General features: G+C 41.3%; 1 protein-coding gene across 1 annotated transcript in view; it reads right to left on the bottom strand.

Annotated features, from left to right (window-relative positions):
* gabbr2 (gamma-aminobutyric acid (GABA) B receptor, 2) overlaps positions 1-20,069 on the bottom strand; it is a gene marked incomplete at both ends in the record, with an annotated part of 178,687 nt that overhangs the window by 28,160 nt on the left and 130,458 nt on the right. Inside the window, one exon of the mRNA XM_080516552.1 lies at positions 18,101-18,227. Coding sequence (XP_080372678.1) covers positions 18,101-18,227 — 127 coding nt within the window. The remainder of the gene's footprint in view (positions 1-18,100; positions 18,228-20,069) is intronic.

Below are 20,069 nucleotides of genomic sequence, written 5' to 3'. Positions count from 1 at the left end.
TGCAGTTACTGCTTACGCCTGCATATGCAGGAAACTTTACACACAGAGAGAGAACATGCAAACCCCACATAGAAAGACCCCAAACTGAAGATATCCTCATTTCAGTGCGAGAGAGTCACCATGACACCATGTCTATACATAGTAATAAATGTTCTTCTCCACAAATCAGCAGCCTCATTCCACAAAACATTTTTCCAGCAGTGTTGTGAAGTGTCATGTTGCTCTTTGGCACACATCAGGCATTTGTGATGTGTTTTTGGGCGGGTGGATGGGAGCAGCTGCCTCCTTCATGGTGTCCTGCCACGGGTGCGACGTTACATGAAGAGAGATGTGAACGATGTGAAACAGTCCTAATGAGTCCTTTAGATTTTACTCTAAGGATTTACTTTTCAACGTAGCACTTTTGATGTCCTCACCTACAAATCCACGGCGTGATTACTATCCACCAAATATAGCATTAAAGTATTGAATGGGAAACAGACGATAAGAGAAATTGTAAGCTCCAGCTAAACAGAGCAGTGGTGCCTTTCTGTTGTCCAGGCCACATGGAGCTGGCAGTGTGACATAGAGATTATTATTATCGTCAGATGGTCAGATGGTGCTTGTTTTCGGGGCTCAGCTGGTTGAGCTTGGCTATTGGGAACACCACCAGGTGCTACCAATGTGTTCCCTGGGCACAGACCCACCATTGGAGGGCACTGCAGGGTTGGTGCATTCCTTAGCAGGCAAGGCTGTGACTTCAATATTCTTGGGAACACATAGGGTGCAATATTTTCACTCTCTTTTCAATTGGAAGATAGAGCCAGATTTGGATCACATCAGTTTATCTGAATGAAGTGGAACAAAAAAAAGAATAAAAAAATGAAGAGAGTATAGAAGTATAGAACAAACAACTGTGACACAAGTGAGAAAAAAAAAGTAAAAGCAAAGTGAGGAGACAGAAAGGAAACTGTGGACTTTGTTTGAGTGTGTCCTTGAATAAATTTAGTCCAAAATGTAAGAATAGAACATCTCTTATTGAGGCAGATTAATTAAAAACTCAAGCCTTGTTAATTATACCCAGCTATCTCAGACAGATGAGCCCTCTGATGGGTTGTCTGTCCCTCTCCGTATTGCTCACCTAAAATGTGTCCCACTTTGGTTGAGCTCCTCCGTTTCAGCTACACCTAAACGTGTGGGATAAGTTCACATTCCAGATGAAATCCAGCACTCTCCCACAGCCGTATTGATAAATTGTCTCTTCCATCATGTGCATTGGTAATATGTTAAGATTTACGCATTTTAATTTCATTGCTGCACCATATTACACATGCTGAGAGATGCTTAATGCAAAGTACTTGAGAGTTGAGTTGGGACTGCGCTGCAACAAAATGCTACTACTCCCTCGCTGCCACTTCTCATTTCTTTCCTTTTATAGGTGTAATGAAGAACACCGAATACATCTCTCTCCCCCTTTTTCTATCTCTCTCTCTTCACTGTGCTCTCCCATCTCTCGTCTCTCCATTTCTCTGCCACCTTATTGATCCACCAATCCAATCAGGCTCTTGCGGCTGCGTGAATCTCATTCTGAGGACATGGCACCACATTTAATCTGAGCACAAATCAATAACAGTACGTCTTGTGCATGAATGTAAACTACATATGTATGTATTTATTGAATAACGTGTGCATATGTGTGCATATGTGCAAATAACGACAAATGCAAACATGTTACAATTCAGTTTAGAAAAGTAAATGTAGCACTTTAATTAGCCTGAGTGGCATAATATAAAGACTGCAGTGATTAATTACATACAGTACATCATCAGTTTTAAGCCAATCTTATGTATATATATTTAGACTTGTGTAATTAGGTTGTTTAAATGTGCAAGAATTATTTGAAAAAATGCCTTTAAATATTAATTGCCATCATAGATCATAATCATCTTTGGAAACATATAGAGTTTATCCACTGAAATGAACTACTGAGGTTACTGAAAATGCAGCTTTCCCAGGGGTGCTTGCAAACTGACACCTCACTGCAGATACAGTATTCTCTATATTACACAAAAGCTGCACTGCTGCTAAGGCTATTTTGAAACTGCAGGCTATGTCTTTTGCCACTCATTCATGCACACACCATATGCTCCTCCCATGCAAGACAGAATGAGTTTACTTTTTTTTTTTTTATCTTTGGAGAAAAAGATTCCTTTCACACAGGCTCTCACCCACATTGAGTGCTTATTTCTGCTCTTTGGTTTGTGTACTGTGGCAGTATATGTGAAACGCTGAAACTCAGTGGCATTGCCTGCCCCCCCCCCCCCCGCACTTGTCACCAGATTACATCTCTGCAACGAACAGCGACTTACAATGTCACGCACAGAGCACCGGCCCATAAGGATCACAGCCTGCAGAAGCAAGTGCACAGGCAGGCAAAATGAAAGACAGGTGGACGAATGCACACACACACACACACACACACACACACACACACACACACACACACACACACACACACACACACACACACACACACACACACACACATGCAGCAGTGATTTGGTAAAGCAGTCCATGGTGCACAGTGTGTCAGTCAGGTTAATTACTGGACAGATGGCTGTCAGCAAGGCCAGGTGGATGTGTGTGGCAGTGGGGTGGCATGCCTGTAAGATAACGACATCTCTTCTGTAAACATACATAAGTAATGCATTTTCAAAAGCAGATGATGAGTAAAATGAACTCACACGTGCTCGCAAACACACGCACACAAGGCAATCAGTAGACTCTGTTTACAGCATGAGAAGATCTGATTCCCGCTATCTAATCATCTCTCAACTATTTTTCTGATTCTCTGTCGCCCCGTCACCTCTTTTAGCTCTTTCTCTCTTTTATGCACTCTCAACACCTCTACTGCACCACTGCTCCCTCTCTAATCCACGGTGACACATCTCACCATTCAGATCTCACGCAGAGGACTCCTGCCTCGCTGCAGCTGATAATGTGCAATGCGCCACAGAGAAGCAATCAGACGATTTAACACAGAAATAAACAAGCGGTTTTCTCATGACAGGTAATTCATCACTAATGTCTGAAATTTTCGGAAGTCTTATCGACTTCTGGGTGCTTACAGTTAACGTGAGAACATGCTACTCCACTACGAAAATCCCGTTTTTAAGAAAGCCCGAAAAGTCAAGCGACGGTATTATGCAATGGTAAATGAAGCAGTAATTGTTGGAATGGTGTGCCTCATTTTGTCAGCTGGAACTCATGCCAACACAGATCACCTAATCTGCGATGCATGGCATTGGAAGCTTTCTTGCTAATTGCAGCAAAAATGTTAAACGATTGTGACCTCAGTGAGCGCGTCAACGCTTGTCTATATTAACCTTCACAAAGGAACCTCAACAAAAAAGGAGCATAATATGGATGGCATGTTGCACTGTAAGTGGCAAGAGGAAAGCTAAGTGGATGGGGTATAGTTCAAATAGCACCATATGGTTTACATCCTCCCCTCCCATGATGCACTTTCTCTGTGTATTGATCCAGGACATTCATAATTCTCTCTCTCTCTTTCTCTCTCCCTCTCTTGCTCTCTCTCTCTCTCTATCACCTACATCGAGGGGGCAGAGAAATGGAGGGAGGGGAAATAAGAGGACTGAAACCAGGCCCAAGAACAGCTTGTTACACACACTGGAGTGTAAAGAGGACCCCAAATATAGGACACTCACTTGCATGTTAGAAAAGAAAACACTCAAGTATAAAGTCGAATTAGGAGCAATGTTCTTGACGTTATTTCATGCTCTTGAAATTTTGCCCACTTAAGTTTAGAAATGTTCTTGAGTTTTGGTAAAATCAAGTCACAGATTGACACAGTAACCCGTGTGGCTGTTATCTACTTAAAATGCTTCACATTAAATTACCACATCATTGGAACAAATTCCCCCCTGAATTATTCTGTTCCCATCACCTACACCAAGGCTTCTCTTTATTTAAAGAGCATTATTAATAATGCCTGAAGCAAGACTAATGCTTTAGCTGCCAAGCTAACAGCAAAATGTGTGGAGGCTTGACTGCGAAAAAAAGAAGAAAAAAAGATGCATGCTAAAATCAAAGTGAGTGGAAAATTCACAGGGGTCAAATCCAATCGCACTATGTTCCACTCACAGTGCCAAAAAAACCACAACAAAAAAACCCCCTCCTGTGTGCTCTTTGAAGAGTGGAGTTTCTCGAAATGACAGGGAATGAAAATCACAGGCTTGCAAGATGAGGAACAAGGAGTTTAAACACAGGTGAAATTCACATGCACACAAACACCAAACACATCAGTCGGATAGGCACCTCTGTCACAACATCACAGTACAGACAGTGGAGAAAATAGCAGATTATTTACTACACAGCCAATGAGTGAGTGAAACTATAAACCTGCAGGAGGCAAAACATCTCTCTGGAGAGTTAGACATTTCCTGATGGCCAGGAAAAATACAAGAGGAGGGATTTGCAACTGAGAGTTATGGCTTATGTTTAAATTCTTTGGTAAGTGCTCATGAGGAATTACATTTACACAAGGCCTGTCACACTCCTCAGGATTCCTGTGGGCAAAAAATATAATCACAATAATCACTAAGTAGACTCTACCATAAAAGACACAACTAAGCCCTGTTCTGTTACTGTAACACTGACTTTCTCAATTCATGCAACTCACTCTGTGCTGCACTGGAATCCTTGGGGAGACGGAGGTGAAGGTTGACATTTTAGGTAAAATGGGCTATTTCACATGAGACAAAAAAAACACACAAACTAGTAAACTCTCAAACTTATGTCACTTGTTGGTTTTATTCAAACATGTTGGCCAAACATATTTGCTATAGTGATCTATTAGCGAAACTAAGGTACCGGCCACCTACTGGTGCACACACTCAAACTGTCGTTGTGTTAGGGAAAGGAGACCAATGCAATACATTTTATACCCATCATCCATATTTACACCCATCATCCCACACACTATATATATTTAAACACAGGACAAACTCAAACACATTGACAACAGTTTGTCTAAGTCCATCGAGTTAGCAGCAGGAGCACAACGGGCATGGCACCAGATTGCGGCAGTGGCGTTGGGTGTAATTATCTGACCTTCTCGTCGACTGGCTCACAGGCTCCCTGCTGATGGCAAGTGCTAATCAATGTCACCCTCGGCAGCGTGATGATAAGTAACCATGACACCCCTTATTCTCCCCATCTCTCCCACTCTGGCTCTCATCACATATCTTCAACTTCATCTCCTCTAACATCTCTATCTGATCGAGCCGGTGTGTTGGCAGGCCTCTCTGGCTTTGTTTCCCTGCAGCTTTTTACTCTTCTCTTTCTACACTTCAATTTTTAGCCTCTTTCTCCATCTTGCATGCATTGTTCTCCTGCTCTCTCCTCTCGTCTCACTCTCGTCTCCTTCAGTCCTCCGTCACTCCTGCACTGTCCTGCTCTCCCCCAGGCTGTTGTACTGTTGGTGTAAAGTCTGTGGTGTGCCGATGGCTCAAGGTCTTGTGTAAAAGAACTCTTCCACTTAGCTGAATGTATTTGTATTCCTGTGCTTATAGTGCTGAGGCAGCGCCGGCGCTTTGTTCAAGCAGTGGCAAGTGCTCTCATCTCCCCATCACTGGCGACCTTGGTTGTCTCCTATACCTGACTCCACAGAGCAGAAGCGTACGTTTGTGTGTGTGTGTGTGTGTGTGTGTGTGTGTGTTAGATCAGTGATTAAACTTCAGTCTAATTGACTCCTCCTCCAACAAAATGTCACTGAGGCCTCTCTTTGGTGACTCCTTGTCCTTGAGGTGAACACTACTCTGGAGGGACACACAACTATCTGTTCCCCGTGAGTGGAACAGATGGTTTTAATAACAGTTGAATGCTAAGATTTCTTGTTTCTTGTTTAGAAAATTAAAATTTGTGCAAAAGGCAGATTGAAATGACATACGCTCAATCAGAATCTGTGCTATTATTAATGATTAGGCTGATGTTGGTGTCAGTTATATTGTATGCAAGTGTTAGGATGTGTGCATAGTGACTCTCTGCTACAACCACGAAATTATCTCAGCAGCATAAAACATTTTTTTTTTCAGTATTTTACTTTTTCATTCCCTCGACATTTTGGGTTTTTTTTTACTTTCCCAAAAGGAAAGAAATTGAATCATTATTTGGAATTTTATGAACATTCTATTTCATCTTTATTTTAATAAAACATCTTCGTACTTCTGGTCCTTCTACCTGGGTTATCCTTTGCAGTGACTTTTGAGAACATGCAAGAATTAATATTTTTGCACATCAAAGAAAAGAAATTGTCTGATATATAACAGAAAATAATATTTCCAGTTCACCGATACTAAAGTTACTCGGATAAGACTTTGATTGAGGGTTCCAAGTTGATGCAGAAAAAGAAAAAAACTACAATCACCTGCTTCAATCACTGCCAAGAGCACATTCAGCTTATCCAAGTGTTGGTTCTTAAACCAGTGAAGGTCAAACTGTATTCTTGGCACAGAACTTGAAAACCACAATATCTTGGTCTTTCTAATCTTGTTCATGCTGATTGAACAAAAACCAAAAATTATCAGCAATGATATTGAAGCTGGTGATGACAATCTGGAACCGAAACCGTAAAGGGACGTTATTACAACTTTTTGAGAGAAACAAACAGGAGGACTACTCATAAGAAAACAAACTACAGAAAATATTTTGAGACTATTATTTGCATATTCATTTGCAATATAAAAGTATATGAGTGGAGAGTTTATCATTCTTTAAATTACCTTACATTTTTTGTGGTTCCATGAGTTGCTAAGTACACATTTACCAAAATCCCATTTACTTAAAGAGAAAAGTGTATCTGGGAGTACTATGGAGATCATATTCATTAAATGAATAATACGACCCCCCCCCAAACATAACAACAGCCCAGACAATGAAAAATCACAGATTCAGGGTTTATTTCTTTGTTTTCTTTGTGGAACAGCTTTAGCACTGTGAGGGCAGACCGATTCACCTTTGCTCAATCCCCAGAATTACTGGTTGCAGTTGTATTATTCTACATCACCTTCTCACTTGCTACTTAGTATCTCATGATGAACAAATAAATAGTGCACTAATTTGCCTTGGAAAGTAGACAAAAGTAGGGAGAACGACACAAACAAGTTCCTGATGAGCTAAAAGGTCACACAGAAAAAGCCACCTACATAGCAGGAGCTGATTGGATATTTCAGTGGGGTTATGACTCGGGGTTAGAGGTTGCTGAGTATACTCACCTCAACGCTGTATTACCCACACAAACAGCTTCCTGAATAATAACAAGGTTTGTGGTGGTCAAACAGATGCAGAGGTTTCGAGCGACTGTGAGGACCATTTACATCTAAGTGCACCTCATCATTACCTGCCTGCTTCTGGTGGCCCCTCATCATCACCTTCATCGTCATTACCCTCACTAACACACACTGAGTCACTGCCATTACCAACAGCTGCATCACTATCTTGAGTTCATAACTAATTATGTCTGTGCCCGTGGTCACAATAGATGGAGATGCATTTTCCTAAATTGGGGGTGTATTTGTGCATGCGCATGTGCATGTGCATGTGCATGTGCATGTGCATGTGTGTGTATTATCTGCTGAGCCATAATGGAAACCTCAGGCGTGCGGATGAGCAGAGTAGAAACACTGATGGATGTGTCTGGTCACTGATAGAGGGTGGCTCTGGTATGAAATAAAGACACACTGAGGCAGGGAGATGGAAAAAACTGAAAAACACTAGATGAATGAATAGAAGGGATTAAAGAGGAGAAAGAGGAAGAGAAACAGCATCATATTGATGCTCATGGAGGGAAGTGAAGTTGCGTGGAGCTGCATGTTTACATCACACAACGATGATAACATCAGATAGTATTACAGGTGTTGACTTAAATGCATACAATCAATTATGCACAAAGTGAAACATGACTTTTTGTGCATCACAGTAACTGTCCTTGTGAAGGTAAAAAAAAAAACATTTATGTCATAATCATTGCCTCTGTTAGCCAGTGGAACAAACAGTTTGGAGGTAAAGATTTGACAAGGACCCAATTGCAATGTCTAGATGAGTGAACAGTACATTCCATGCGTATCGGGGTGATCCAAGGAAGGAAACGGGGTCAGCGTCTTGGGTGGTCATGGCTCAATGATGCAAGTGGGGAGTGCTGACTCAGATTGGAAGGTGTCAGAATACACCGTGTTTCATACTTTGTTCTGGGCATAGCTGCAGCCAGGGTGGCTGCAATGAGCCCTGTTTATTGCTGAAAGCAATCAGCAATTCCTACGAGCATTCGCACTGAGCAAAGGAAGAAGGAATCCTTGTTAAAGGAGTCATATATTCTTTTAAATCAGATGCAGCCAGTTGTGTGTCTGTGTGTGTGCATGTGTGTGTGCGTGTGTGAAATCAGGGTGGATTATGGGAAGAAGGCAAGCAGCAGAGTCACTGTGATAATTTGTGCAGTGTTTTGCTGGAAAACCTTGTGGCCTGCCCTCCATGTGGATGCTAGTTTGACACACACAACACATCAAAACATTGTTTCAAGCAATGCACACACTCCCTTAGAAGCTTTAATGAACACTGGATTTTTGTAGTATGCGACAAAGCAAAAAATATTTTAGGAATTGCTCTATCTGAGCATTAACCATGATGTGCTGCACAAAAAAGTTGGAGCAATAGAAACCTCACCAGGCAACTTATGGGACATAGAGCATCTACTGATAACACATTGGTGTCAGATGCAACAACTTCAAAGGTCTAGCGGAGTCCATGCATTGATAGGTCGAGGCTGTTTCAGCAGCAAAAGGTCACTGCAAATCTCTCTCCCAGCTCGACGCTGCTGCTCATCTCAAGTGACCTTGAGTAGCAACCTCACTTTCAACTGATGGGGACAACATGTCTGCGGAATAACTTTACTTCATCACCAAAACACATCTGCAGCATGGCAGAGGTCTCACTGTGAGTGTAAAACACAGGGAGAGTTTGTGTCACTACTGACACCAAGGGCACAGTATTCTGGAGGATTTGTAGGATTTTGGACATTGCAACAGACATGTTATCAGACAGGCGGTCATAATGTTGTGGTGGTCCACCTTCACATGCATGTCTACATTCTGTACATCTTGTAGTGTTCACTCGATGTGGCTAAAGTGTTAGCTGGAAGTACAGAAACTCTTGACACCGCTTTCATTTGAAATACTTCTAATTGGTCAATTGCACACCCCTCATGCTCAATCAGCTGTTGCCTAGCAACTGCAGTCCGGGGGAGCAAGAAGAGAGGAGCGGCTAAAAAAAATTAAATAAAAAAATAAAAAAAGAAGGATAGAGTACAAAGTGAGATGGCGAGCAAAAGGGAGGTGCAGGTGATGGTGGAGGTCGAGGGTAATTTAGTGTGTTTCTGCTCATTTTGTTACAGAGAAAGACAGATACGAGCACGGAGGTGAGAGGAGCGGGGAAGGCAGCGAGAGGAAGAACACAAACCCCACAAGCACATTGAGATGGAGAGAAAGTGAAAAGAGTCAAATGCTGCCACCCAATTCCATTTTCGACAGATTCACTTGAACAGGCTCAGTCATGCACAACCACATGTCCAATTTACTAGCTAGAGTGTCAACAAATGTTGCACCTCTGAAGCAATCCTTAGAGTGCTTTCCTGCATGATTCACTGATAACACTGTCAGCTAACACGTACTGTACAGTGTTGTCCCACACAAGACAAATACCAGCAAATTACCAAAGCAGGAAGGAAGAAAGAAAAAAACACATATTGGGCAAATATTCAGAACCAAACTGATAAAATCTTGGATACACTGCATTCTTTGCTGACTTGGCAAGACATCTAATCTTCCCCACCCCAATATAGAGTGACGAGGCAAGCTAGAGAGACAACAAACAGATACATTATCCAAACAAACTTTGAAATAGACATTGTAGGCCGGCCTGCACTGATGTTTTCTCCAGCCTTGACTGGATACCTACAACTGCAGTGACTCTGAAAACCAGCAAAGGGAGTTTGAGGCCTCAGCATAACTTCTCATATGAACAAACTCTGCATCTGATGGGAGAAATGAGTGACTCATTTTGCAAACTGCTTTTTAGTTGCCTCAGCTGTTACAGTCTGTGATGATGCTCACGACCATGTTTGTAATTTTCATAAGTTGACTGTTGATGTTAGGCAAAAAAACAAAAAAACAAAGGCAGATTATGAAGGCTTGAAAATTTTTCCTGCTCATTTCAAGTCTCCTGATTCTCTTCCCATCTGTCACTGAATTCTTTCTTTCGAGGATGTCAACACACCTGTAGGTTTCCACCGCACAAATGAATAATTTATCAATTAACGCTTAGCGTTTAGCTCTCTTTTCTGTGTTTGATTATGTTTAATAGCAATAAGAAATCGGCATTTCTCGCACTACAAATGCAACCTTTTGGGACTTTTAGGCTAAAAGACTTAGCTTAAATCCTTTTTTTTTTTTTTTTTACTGGTTTGGCTGTTTTGATCGTGACTCATCATCACAGAAAACAGTGATCTTGAAAAGAACCTTGATTCAACCTTGGTTATCAGCATTTCTTCATGAATCTCTGTACGGAGGTTGGCGTTTCTGCCCCGGAGAATTCAAGACTCCTCTCTGCTGCTTGCTGAGATGTGTGAGAAAGTGCAAAACTATAAACTGAAGCAGGTATCCCCAAGGTAATACCTGTGACACACTTGCTGAGGATACCTTGAAAGAGTTCAGAATAGTAGGTCAATGTCAACGGCGGCATGCTGCTCCAGGTACCACGAAAATGCACCACACCTGCACACTACTTTGAGTGAAGGATAGTAAAATGCAATTGCCGAGGAGTCATGAGTGCCTTGGACACACAGTGTGGTGTTTTGAAATGTATTTTGAATTGCTTTGTGTCTTTACAGGTTGTTTTTAATATGTGTTTCATTAATGTTTTACCCCAGGTTCCTGGTGTTCTGTTTCAAGTATTGGTATGTTGCTGTCTTCTTACCTTTCATCATTTTGGCACTTGGATTAGTATTGTCAGTTCTCGTCTATAGGCCCTCTCTCTAGATTTTACTTCTCGGGAATGGACTTCAGATGGACTGTACACAGCACATTTCATTGCTTTAATCATCATTTTCAGTGTTTGACAAAGACGCTTCAGCACATCAACAGGTGAAATGGGGCTCAAATCTCCAACCTCCAGATTGGAGGTTGCTACCATCAAACACTCACTCCAGGAACGTGACTTAACCTGATCATACACCAATGTGGTGAAAGTGCCTGACTAAAATGTAGCAATGCAAAATGGACAGTTTGGAATAAGAAAACTAAGATATTTGTGCTGCAATACAACTCAACGGCGTGTGAGGTCTATGTGCCCTTCCCTTTTGTTCTCTCTCTTCCATCCCTCTTCCCTCCTGAGGTGGTCGATGAGAAGAGGCCTAGGTGGGTGGTAGTTATCCCTTAATGACCCAGTTTACTTTGAAAAGGCATTGATCGCAGTCAGTGCTTTGCTTAACACTAACAAAGGAACCTCAAAGCCCATCTTAGCAACATCTTAGCACTGCTAGTGTTGAATGAAAAATGCTGCAGATGACATTGTATTTTACTCCACTGAATAAATACGAGATGATCCTCAGCACTTTAACATAACACATTTTGTTTTTGTCAGCGGGAATATGATTAATCTGTATAATCTGAGATGGAATGTAAGAGACTAGAATTAAAGTATAAATTTAAATTTACCCGCCAAAAAACACACACCATCTTTGTTTACCCAAAGAGGAGCAAAAGCCAACTGGATTTAAATAATGTAAATTGGATTCTCCTTCATGCAGGCTGTTAGTTAAGCAGGAGCACCGAGTTCTTCAAATGACAAGTTCTGCTATGAACAGTTGAATGGGATTGAAGAAGAGAACCAGTGTGAGCGTGGGAAGAGGATGGCATTGTGGGCAGTGAGAGCATGTGGGCGTGTAAGTGCAGTGTTAAAGTATCATACAATTTTTCAGCATTTGTAGTCTCAAATCAAAAGTAATTCACTACATATCCACTCCAGCAAACATTATATTTAAGTTTATGTTATTTTGCCTTTTTTCTTTCAGGGCTAGTTTTGGTGAGCATTACGTGTCATCTGCTCTTTGTTGTAAATGCTCAAAAAACAAAAACAAAAAAATCACCCACTTTTTTAGTTAAAGCGGCAATTTGAAAAAATTTAGACTGGGACCTGTTAAACTGCAGGATCATGTACCGTAATCACACATTATTTTCAAATTTTAGAATCCCTAAACGATACCTTTATTTGAGACTGGATAAAAACTAAAGTCTGAGTGGAGAGAGTGTCCAACCTTCTTCATTTTATACCACACAACCATTTCATGTCATCACTTTATGGAGCGCACCTGTCAATCTTTGATTTTATGGCTGAGAAATTAAATTTGAGGACTTTGTACTGGTTGGACCTCCTTTGGCAGCAATAACCACTAACTGAGTTTGTTCAGATGGAAGACAGCCACAAAACAAGACCTTGTGGCATGCAAAGCAATAAAGCAGCCCTGACTCATGACACTTCCTATGCTTTACTCCACTATAGGGTTATTGTTATCATGTACTGTATGTGAGACCGGTGAACTAGATGAGACGGTTGGAAGTAGCATCTGTTTTTGTGTCTTAACCACCCCAACCAACACCTCCTATTAATGAATAGAATGAACATTATTCTACATTAAAACAATATTCAAGCATCATACGATATGTCTGTTAAAATCACATTGTTGTTCATGGATATAATTGATGTAATTGAATTCAAGTAATGACCCCAATTGTAAAAAAATGACAATCTTCACAGACAATTTTTTGTAATTAATTTGCAGGCAGTAGCATAAAAAAGTCAGCATAAACAACAAGTAGCACTGTATAAACTGACAGTTAAAAGCTGAGTCACACTGATAATAGATGCTGGTTGTCAAAATGGTTTGATATAATTAACAGAAGACAAGGGGACTCTTATTTTATGAAATTTTGTATATTTCTAATACCTTAAAAATCCGGAGCTACTTTATAGTATTTCTATGGTAATCCAGCCTCTCAACTGCAACTACAAGCTTCATCATATCTAACCACAAGATATATGTTCAGGCCAGGTGGTAGAGACCTGAGCAGTGCCCTTCGGTCTCTGGCAGATTAGTCGCCATGTCTCACCTCACCTTTTTGCCTGAGCCTGGGAATGAGGTCCCTGGCTTGATCTCCATTACTAATAAAGTGGGCTGATAGTCAAGCTAATCACCATCATCTCATCATTGCATAAAGAGGAACACATTAAATGCAAGTCGTGAGTCATATTTCTTTGGCTCGCGACTCCAATAATATGATACCGGGGACAGATGACTGCATTGACAGTGCACTGGAGTTAAACTCATCCTTCCCCCTCCCATTCTGTCGCTTCCCTCTTGTTGCCTGACTGCATACAGGTGGGGGCAGCAGAGGCAGGCAAGCGGAGGCAAATCCCTGCAAAGGCACCAAAACTTCTGCATAAAAATATGCAGGGATGTGTGTGTGTGTGTGTGTGTGTGTGTGTGTGTGTGTGTGTGTGTGTGTGTGTGTGTGTGTGTGTGTGTGTGTGTGTGTCTATAGACATTTTCTGCTCCAATCAATCAATGATGACCTACCAGCCCTGTGCATTTGTTATCGTATGGATGTTTCAAATCTTCTCAGCATGTGTCGCCATGCTGAAGCGGGTGTCTCAACCCGTTATTTTTGTCTCATGAATCAACAGTGTCGCTCCCTGTGTTATGGATGTCAGGAACCATGGCCGTTGCCATGGTGATGCCACACTGCAATATTCTTTTGCAGCCCGCCTGCCCGCCAATGCTTGCAGCAGCTTCCAAGCTGGGAAAAACGACAGAGGAGGGAGGGGAAGAAAGAGGAGACAAGAGGAGAAACGAGAGTAGAGGGGGTCTGCGGCAAGATCCACCAGAATGCTAATCATCCCTTCTCGACAGTTTGTCCTTCATTATGCAGGAGACAATGCCCTGGACCTCAGGAGGGGACGTTAATGTGTACGTAAACACACAGACACACGCAAAAGAAAAAAAGCATACCCATGCACAAATTGATATATTTCACACACCCTCACAGAGGCTAAACAAAATAGACACTAATGTGTGAAGTCACTCAGTTCAATAACAAAATGAACACTCACACACATATATCCTCAGATTCCCATGTGAACATTGACTTTACAACATGTGTCGGTACTGCAGGGCTCCGTCTGACAGCAACCAGCAGCTCTGCTGCTGAAACATCCATGCCATTAACAAATGCTCAATTATTAACGAGACACAAAATGGATCTAATTGCTCAGTGCAGCCTACCATTTCCATCAGCATTCCCAGGATATTCCGGTGTCCAGTAATATTCCTGCTTATTTTTCAATCTCCTTCACATCTTTATTGAATTCAGGATTCAAGTGTGAGTTTCGTGTCGAGTACACTAGAAAACACATCACAGGCTGAGCTTAGTGTATAGTGGTTGGGGACAATGTCAAGGTCACAAGTCATTTCTTAAGAAGTTATATCACTGACATACTATAATTAAAACTGCTTGATGTGCAGCCATAAAATAAGCTTCAGAGGTCACTCTCCCCTCTTTGAAGAGATTCACCGACTCAACTCTGCTCATGATATCTGTCCCTTCTTTACTTTTATTTGGGAGGATATTAAAGTAGTCATGTTTTATGAAGCATTCCACAAGGATCTATTGTCAGCCTCTTCAGTTTCATCTTCTAGTTAATGGTAATAAAGGATGCAAAGGGGACTGGCCTAGTTTTGCTAATGGTAGCTCATTAAGCTTAGCTTGCTGGATTCAGAGCAGGGGGATTACCCCAGCAAGACAGAATCTATCTAGGCTTCCAATGGGCAAACATGACTGTGAACAAGAATACCATACAATATTTTGAAAATGTGAAGTAAGAAAAAAAAAAATGATAATGTGAAAATACAGTCATCGTTTGTAAGTCAATAAGGAAAAGCTCCAGTGAGATTGCTAAAACAAGATATGTGGTAGACGGGCAGGCACAAGGTGGCGGCTCAATAACGCTGCATTGTCATACTGCATACCCTTGGGTGCAGCAGGTAGACGCAGCTTTGTGAACCCAAGGTCAGCTCCCAATTCGCTACAGTTTGGCAAAGTGAGAGAGGAGAAGGGGAGATACTGACAGAGACAAAGGGGGGAGGTGAAAAAGAAATAATGAAAAATACAACAGACAGAGGTAACCCACAAGGGAATGTTGGTCTAGCATGATGTGAAAGCTCATGGGAAACTGTGTAACTAATGGTCCTTCTCCTTGCCCCAATTACTGTTGGTCAGTCAGAGTGGGTCTCACTGGTTCCAGATCCCTATAGAGACTCTCTACAATGGTCCCATGATCCCACTCCACACCCCAATTACGAGCAACCCTCAATTCACTAAAGTAGGTGTCAGATTGTGTTATATAAAACATAAGGGTCTATCAATGGTGGGAAGAAAATCAAATATGATCCAATATGCCTATTTGCCCTTTATTTTGGTTTAAAATGCTACTCCTTCTTATTTGTTATTGCTGATTCTTCTGCAATGTATTTACATGCTTCTTTTAAAATTGTCCATACAGTAAAGGCAGTGTTTAACTGCAGTGTATTAGCATTTTATCATTTCCATTTTTCTACCGTTTATTGCTTTACTGGGTATGTGGGTTGCCTTCTGTTTCTCATTACACATGATATACCTAGAGGGCCTGGGTGCAGTGAAGCTCCAGACTGTTTCTCCCCCCAGCTGAGCCCCGAGGGTCCAGTGCTGCTGGTGCTGGAAATCTGGCAGGCCAGGCAGGCATGTGGAGCCTGCGCCTCAGCCCAGGCATGCAGGATCCACGACCCCAAGGGGAATACAAACTCCCACACTGAGAGGTTTATATATTCAAAACACTCCCCTGGCCAGGAGCTTAGAGTCTGAGAATACTCCACGAGGATTTGACTGCACACACTGACAACATTCACGGAGGAATATGTTAAGCAAGGCTTCGCATCACCCTTTAGGCAGGCTTAAATATAGAAGTGGCTATCATCACAAAAGAAATATGGCTTTGTCTTGAGTTGTACCAGTGGGATGTGCATACTTTCAGAGAGTACAACACAGGGCCACAAGATGCAAACACATCTGGCAATGTACGCGACATTTCCTCCCTAGAGATCTCTCACAAGATTGTTTTCATCAACGACTTCGGAAAAAAAGAAAGCCTAGTATGACCTGTTACTCTTGGATAAGCACTATTTATCAATTCACAAGGTTTTTATTTAATTAAAGATATAAAAAAAACCCAATCTAAACGGTGCAAGATAGCACCAGGCACCCTTTCATTCCCCCACAGGACTCTGGCAACAAACAAGCAGACAAGTAAATCTATTGAGTATGATCAAACGAGGGCTCCATAAAAATCCCGCCATCCATTTACTACGCTGCCCTTTTTACAACCTCTGTTTAGCAAGGGGGTCAATGAAGATGCAACTGATGCCGTCATTTCCTGAGGACTCTTTGCTCCTGGGAGCCAGTTAGCCGTCTCATGCCCTACATTCTCAAGTCTAGGGGACTTGAAAGACAAGTCATTAGGAAACATGTGCAGTTAGCAGTATCCATGTTCTTTGGTCTGTAAAGACAAATGATTTAATCTGAGCCGCAGCTGAATAATTGCTCCTGTTGGCCAGTTGTTTTGAGTTGTAATAGTCAACTTAATCTTGGCTTTTCCACTGAGTTATCTGTCAGCACTTGAAGGGGAAAAATATCAACATGAAATGGATGTTTCCAATAATGTAGTTATTGCTTCGACAAATCCAGCGAGAGGGACATATCCAATCAACACAGCAACAATCAACCTAACTAGTTTTTGTTTCCTGCAGAGTGGACAGATGTACTTTGATATATTCAGAAATAACAAACCCCATCTGCTGAGCACTTCATTAACAATTCACTATTACACACAGATACACGTCCCAATAGCCCCTCAATGCACCAACTCTATAACAAGTTTTACCACAACAATCTTCAGGTCTGTAATGAAAGTCCATGTTTTTATGTAACAACTTAATAACTTCAGGAGTTGCGCAACCTCTTAACCATCATTTTAAGCATTATGAGGTTCTATTCTAACAAAAAACCCAAGAAGACGAGATTCAACAATACATTCCGACTCAAGTATTTAATCCAGTGCCTTTGAGTAATCTGGTGGACAGTTTTAAACTGTACAAAAAGACAGACGTGTAACAGAGTGCACATTTTATTCTGTTGTACTGTGAATAAGCATCAATACATTCCCAAAACAATTGCTGTGATTGAGTAAACAAATATGTAATTGTGTCATGTCAGCTCGCACAGTTCACATTTCTTGAATATCACTGACAGTTATGTGGTAACATGCTGCACTTGACTGAAAACACACTTCACATACCACCAACCTGTGAAGCCAAAGCTACATTATGTTCATTTGTGCCAACCGGGCACAATGCTAGAGTAATCCTGAGCATCTCAGAGAGTCTCTGTCTACTTGTATAGTCACAGTATAGCCCAGCTAATTTCAACTCTACAGCACACCGGCTCTCCAGCAAAGAGGAGCCACTGCCAAGTGCCTCTTTTCCAATGAGCTTTGCCAAGATCTCCCATCCAAGCTGGCAAATGTCCGGCTGTGGCATGAGCTCAGGAGGCAGCGATGGCTCACATCCTGACCCAAAAATAACAAACACAACAAAGATACTTGCTCTGCAGCCTGTGGCAGACATTTTGTTTCTCTACACTAGAATACACACACACACACACACACACACACACACACACACACACACACACACACACACACACACACACACACACACACACACACACACACACACACACACACACACACACACACACACACACACACACACACACACACACACACACACAAGAATCTATGTCACCAGGATTCTCCCGGCTGAAGCAAGTCACATTGCATCAACATAAGCAGTATCATAAAAGAGCCTGAGTTTGGACGAGATGTCAGAGAAACCCCATCACACTGACCTCCAAGCTGTACTCCTCCACAGTCCTCCTGAGCGGGTCCACAATCTGCCAGCAGATGAGGATGCACAAGTCAATTAGCAGCATTCCACCAACGATAATCAACAGCTTCTGGTCCTTTATGATCTGGGGAAGAGAAGATGAGAAGCTTGCATTAGCCTAATAACCCACACCTGCTAATGTTATGTAATAGACTGTGAGTCTGTGGAATCATCTCAAACAACATTCTTTACTGACCACAGTAATTATGCGAGCCAAGTAATTCTCCTTCCATCTCAGGCCCCAGAACCCTGCTGCTTTCATTGTGACCATATAATCAAGGCCTGGTAACAATGCATTTAACTGCAATCAACCACATACTAGGACAGATAACCAACCCCCACAGTGAGTCTCAAAGAAAAAAAAAAACTTTGGATAGATTTCAATAGTGTCACATTTTCGCACTGTTGGGTCATTAATGCCAGATAAGACATTAAGTGACCCTGGGCTGAGAACTACTGTGATACATTTAGTTTTCTTTGTCAATTCAATGCCATGAACAACCCATGATTTTGTTACCTCGTGATGGGAACAGTTAAAAGATTTTCCAAACGCAAGCTATCAAAAAGTGTCTCTTTTGTACCCTGAACTTTGGGGGGATGAAAGTCATGACCCGTTTGTGATCTTTATTTATAATAGCGTTTGACTGACTGGAAACATCGATCAAAGCAAAGGTCAGGGAACACAAGCTGGGCTGTGTTTGGAGAGTATCACACAGCACACATGCATCTCAATGGCTGCACATAAGCCTTCATCCACCAATAGACTCTGGATGACATACATAAGAGGGATGTTTTTTTTTTTTTTTTTTTGATCTGCTGACTTTTGATGGTGCTGGCACTGAGTAAAAATAGGCAAGTCAAGACAGGTTTTTGTTTGTTTGTTTCTTTTAATCATCAGAGCAACTTAGAGAAAGTTACAAAACAAAAAAACAACTGAAAATACAGCTTTAAATCCAATAACCAAATGTGTTGCCAACATTGACAGTATCATTGATAACTGCATATTATATGACATAAATCCTGGTACAATCCTACTGATTATTATTTCAACAACTTGAGTAACGGTAAATAAGAGATGTGACATTTTTGAGCAATTTATGAAAAAATAAGCTCTGTACCACCATCTGCTCCTCAGTGATATGTTTCTCTGCCAAACGAGACCGCGAGACAAACTATGTAATGACTCTAAATTACCTGAAGTGTTATCTGCGTTTTTCATTCTGAGATACTGGCATACTGACATACCAGTTGTTTTGCAGTGTCTTTGACTTAATAGATAAATCTGTTTTAAGTACTTAAAATGACTGAAAAACACAGAGCGTGGCCTTTACATGACCAAGAATAAAAATTAATGATTAAAAATGAATGTTATTGATGAATAAGTAAACTACATTGATTAACCATAGTAGGTGTCTTGTATTTACAATTTAGCACCAGTCAAAAAGACTGGAGGTCAGCTTCTATGAGTTTTTTCTTAGAACATGTGAAGCTACTATACAGTGGTGTGTAAAAGTCTTACACAGGTGTGAATGAGAAAAAAAAGAAAATTATTCATATTCAAATTTATTCCAGCGTTGATCACATGAATGGTAAATATAACACCACAATCAACAAGTACTAGAAATAATAAAACAGAACCTGGGACCTTCTTATGGTAAAGTAACAGTGCTTATCGCTACTCGCTAAAAAACCTAAATTATCAACATCGGTTTAATAGAGGGAATATTATCATTTTGTTCATGCTCTAATGGTTGTACAGCACTGCATGTCTACTAAGGTTCAGAAATTAGACTTGTTGTTTATCCATATATTATACCACTTTATCAAATCTGTACTTTCAGGGAGGCTGTGGTCAACCCCGCTGGCATTGAGTAAAGGCAGGTTACTCCCAGCAAATTAATCCATTTTCACTGAGAATACTGCATCT

This window comes from Blennius ocellaris, assembly GCF_963422515.1.
Source record: "Blennius ocellaris genome assembly, chromosome: 20".
Classification (NCBI taxonomy): domain Eukaryota; kingdom Metazoa; phylum Chordata; class Actinopteri; order Blenniiformes; family Blenniidae; genus Blennius; species Blennius ocellaris.
Note: the sequence above shows the minus strand (reverse complement) of the source record. Positions and strands in the feature narration are given on the sequence as shown.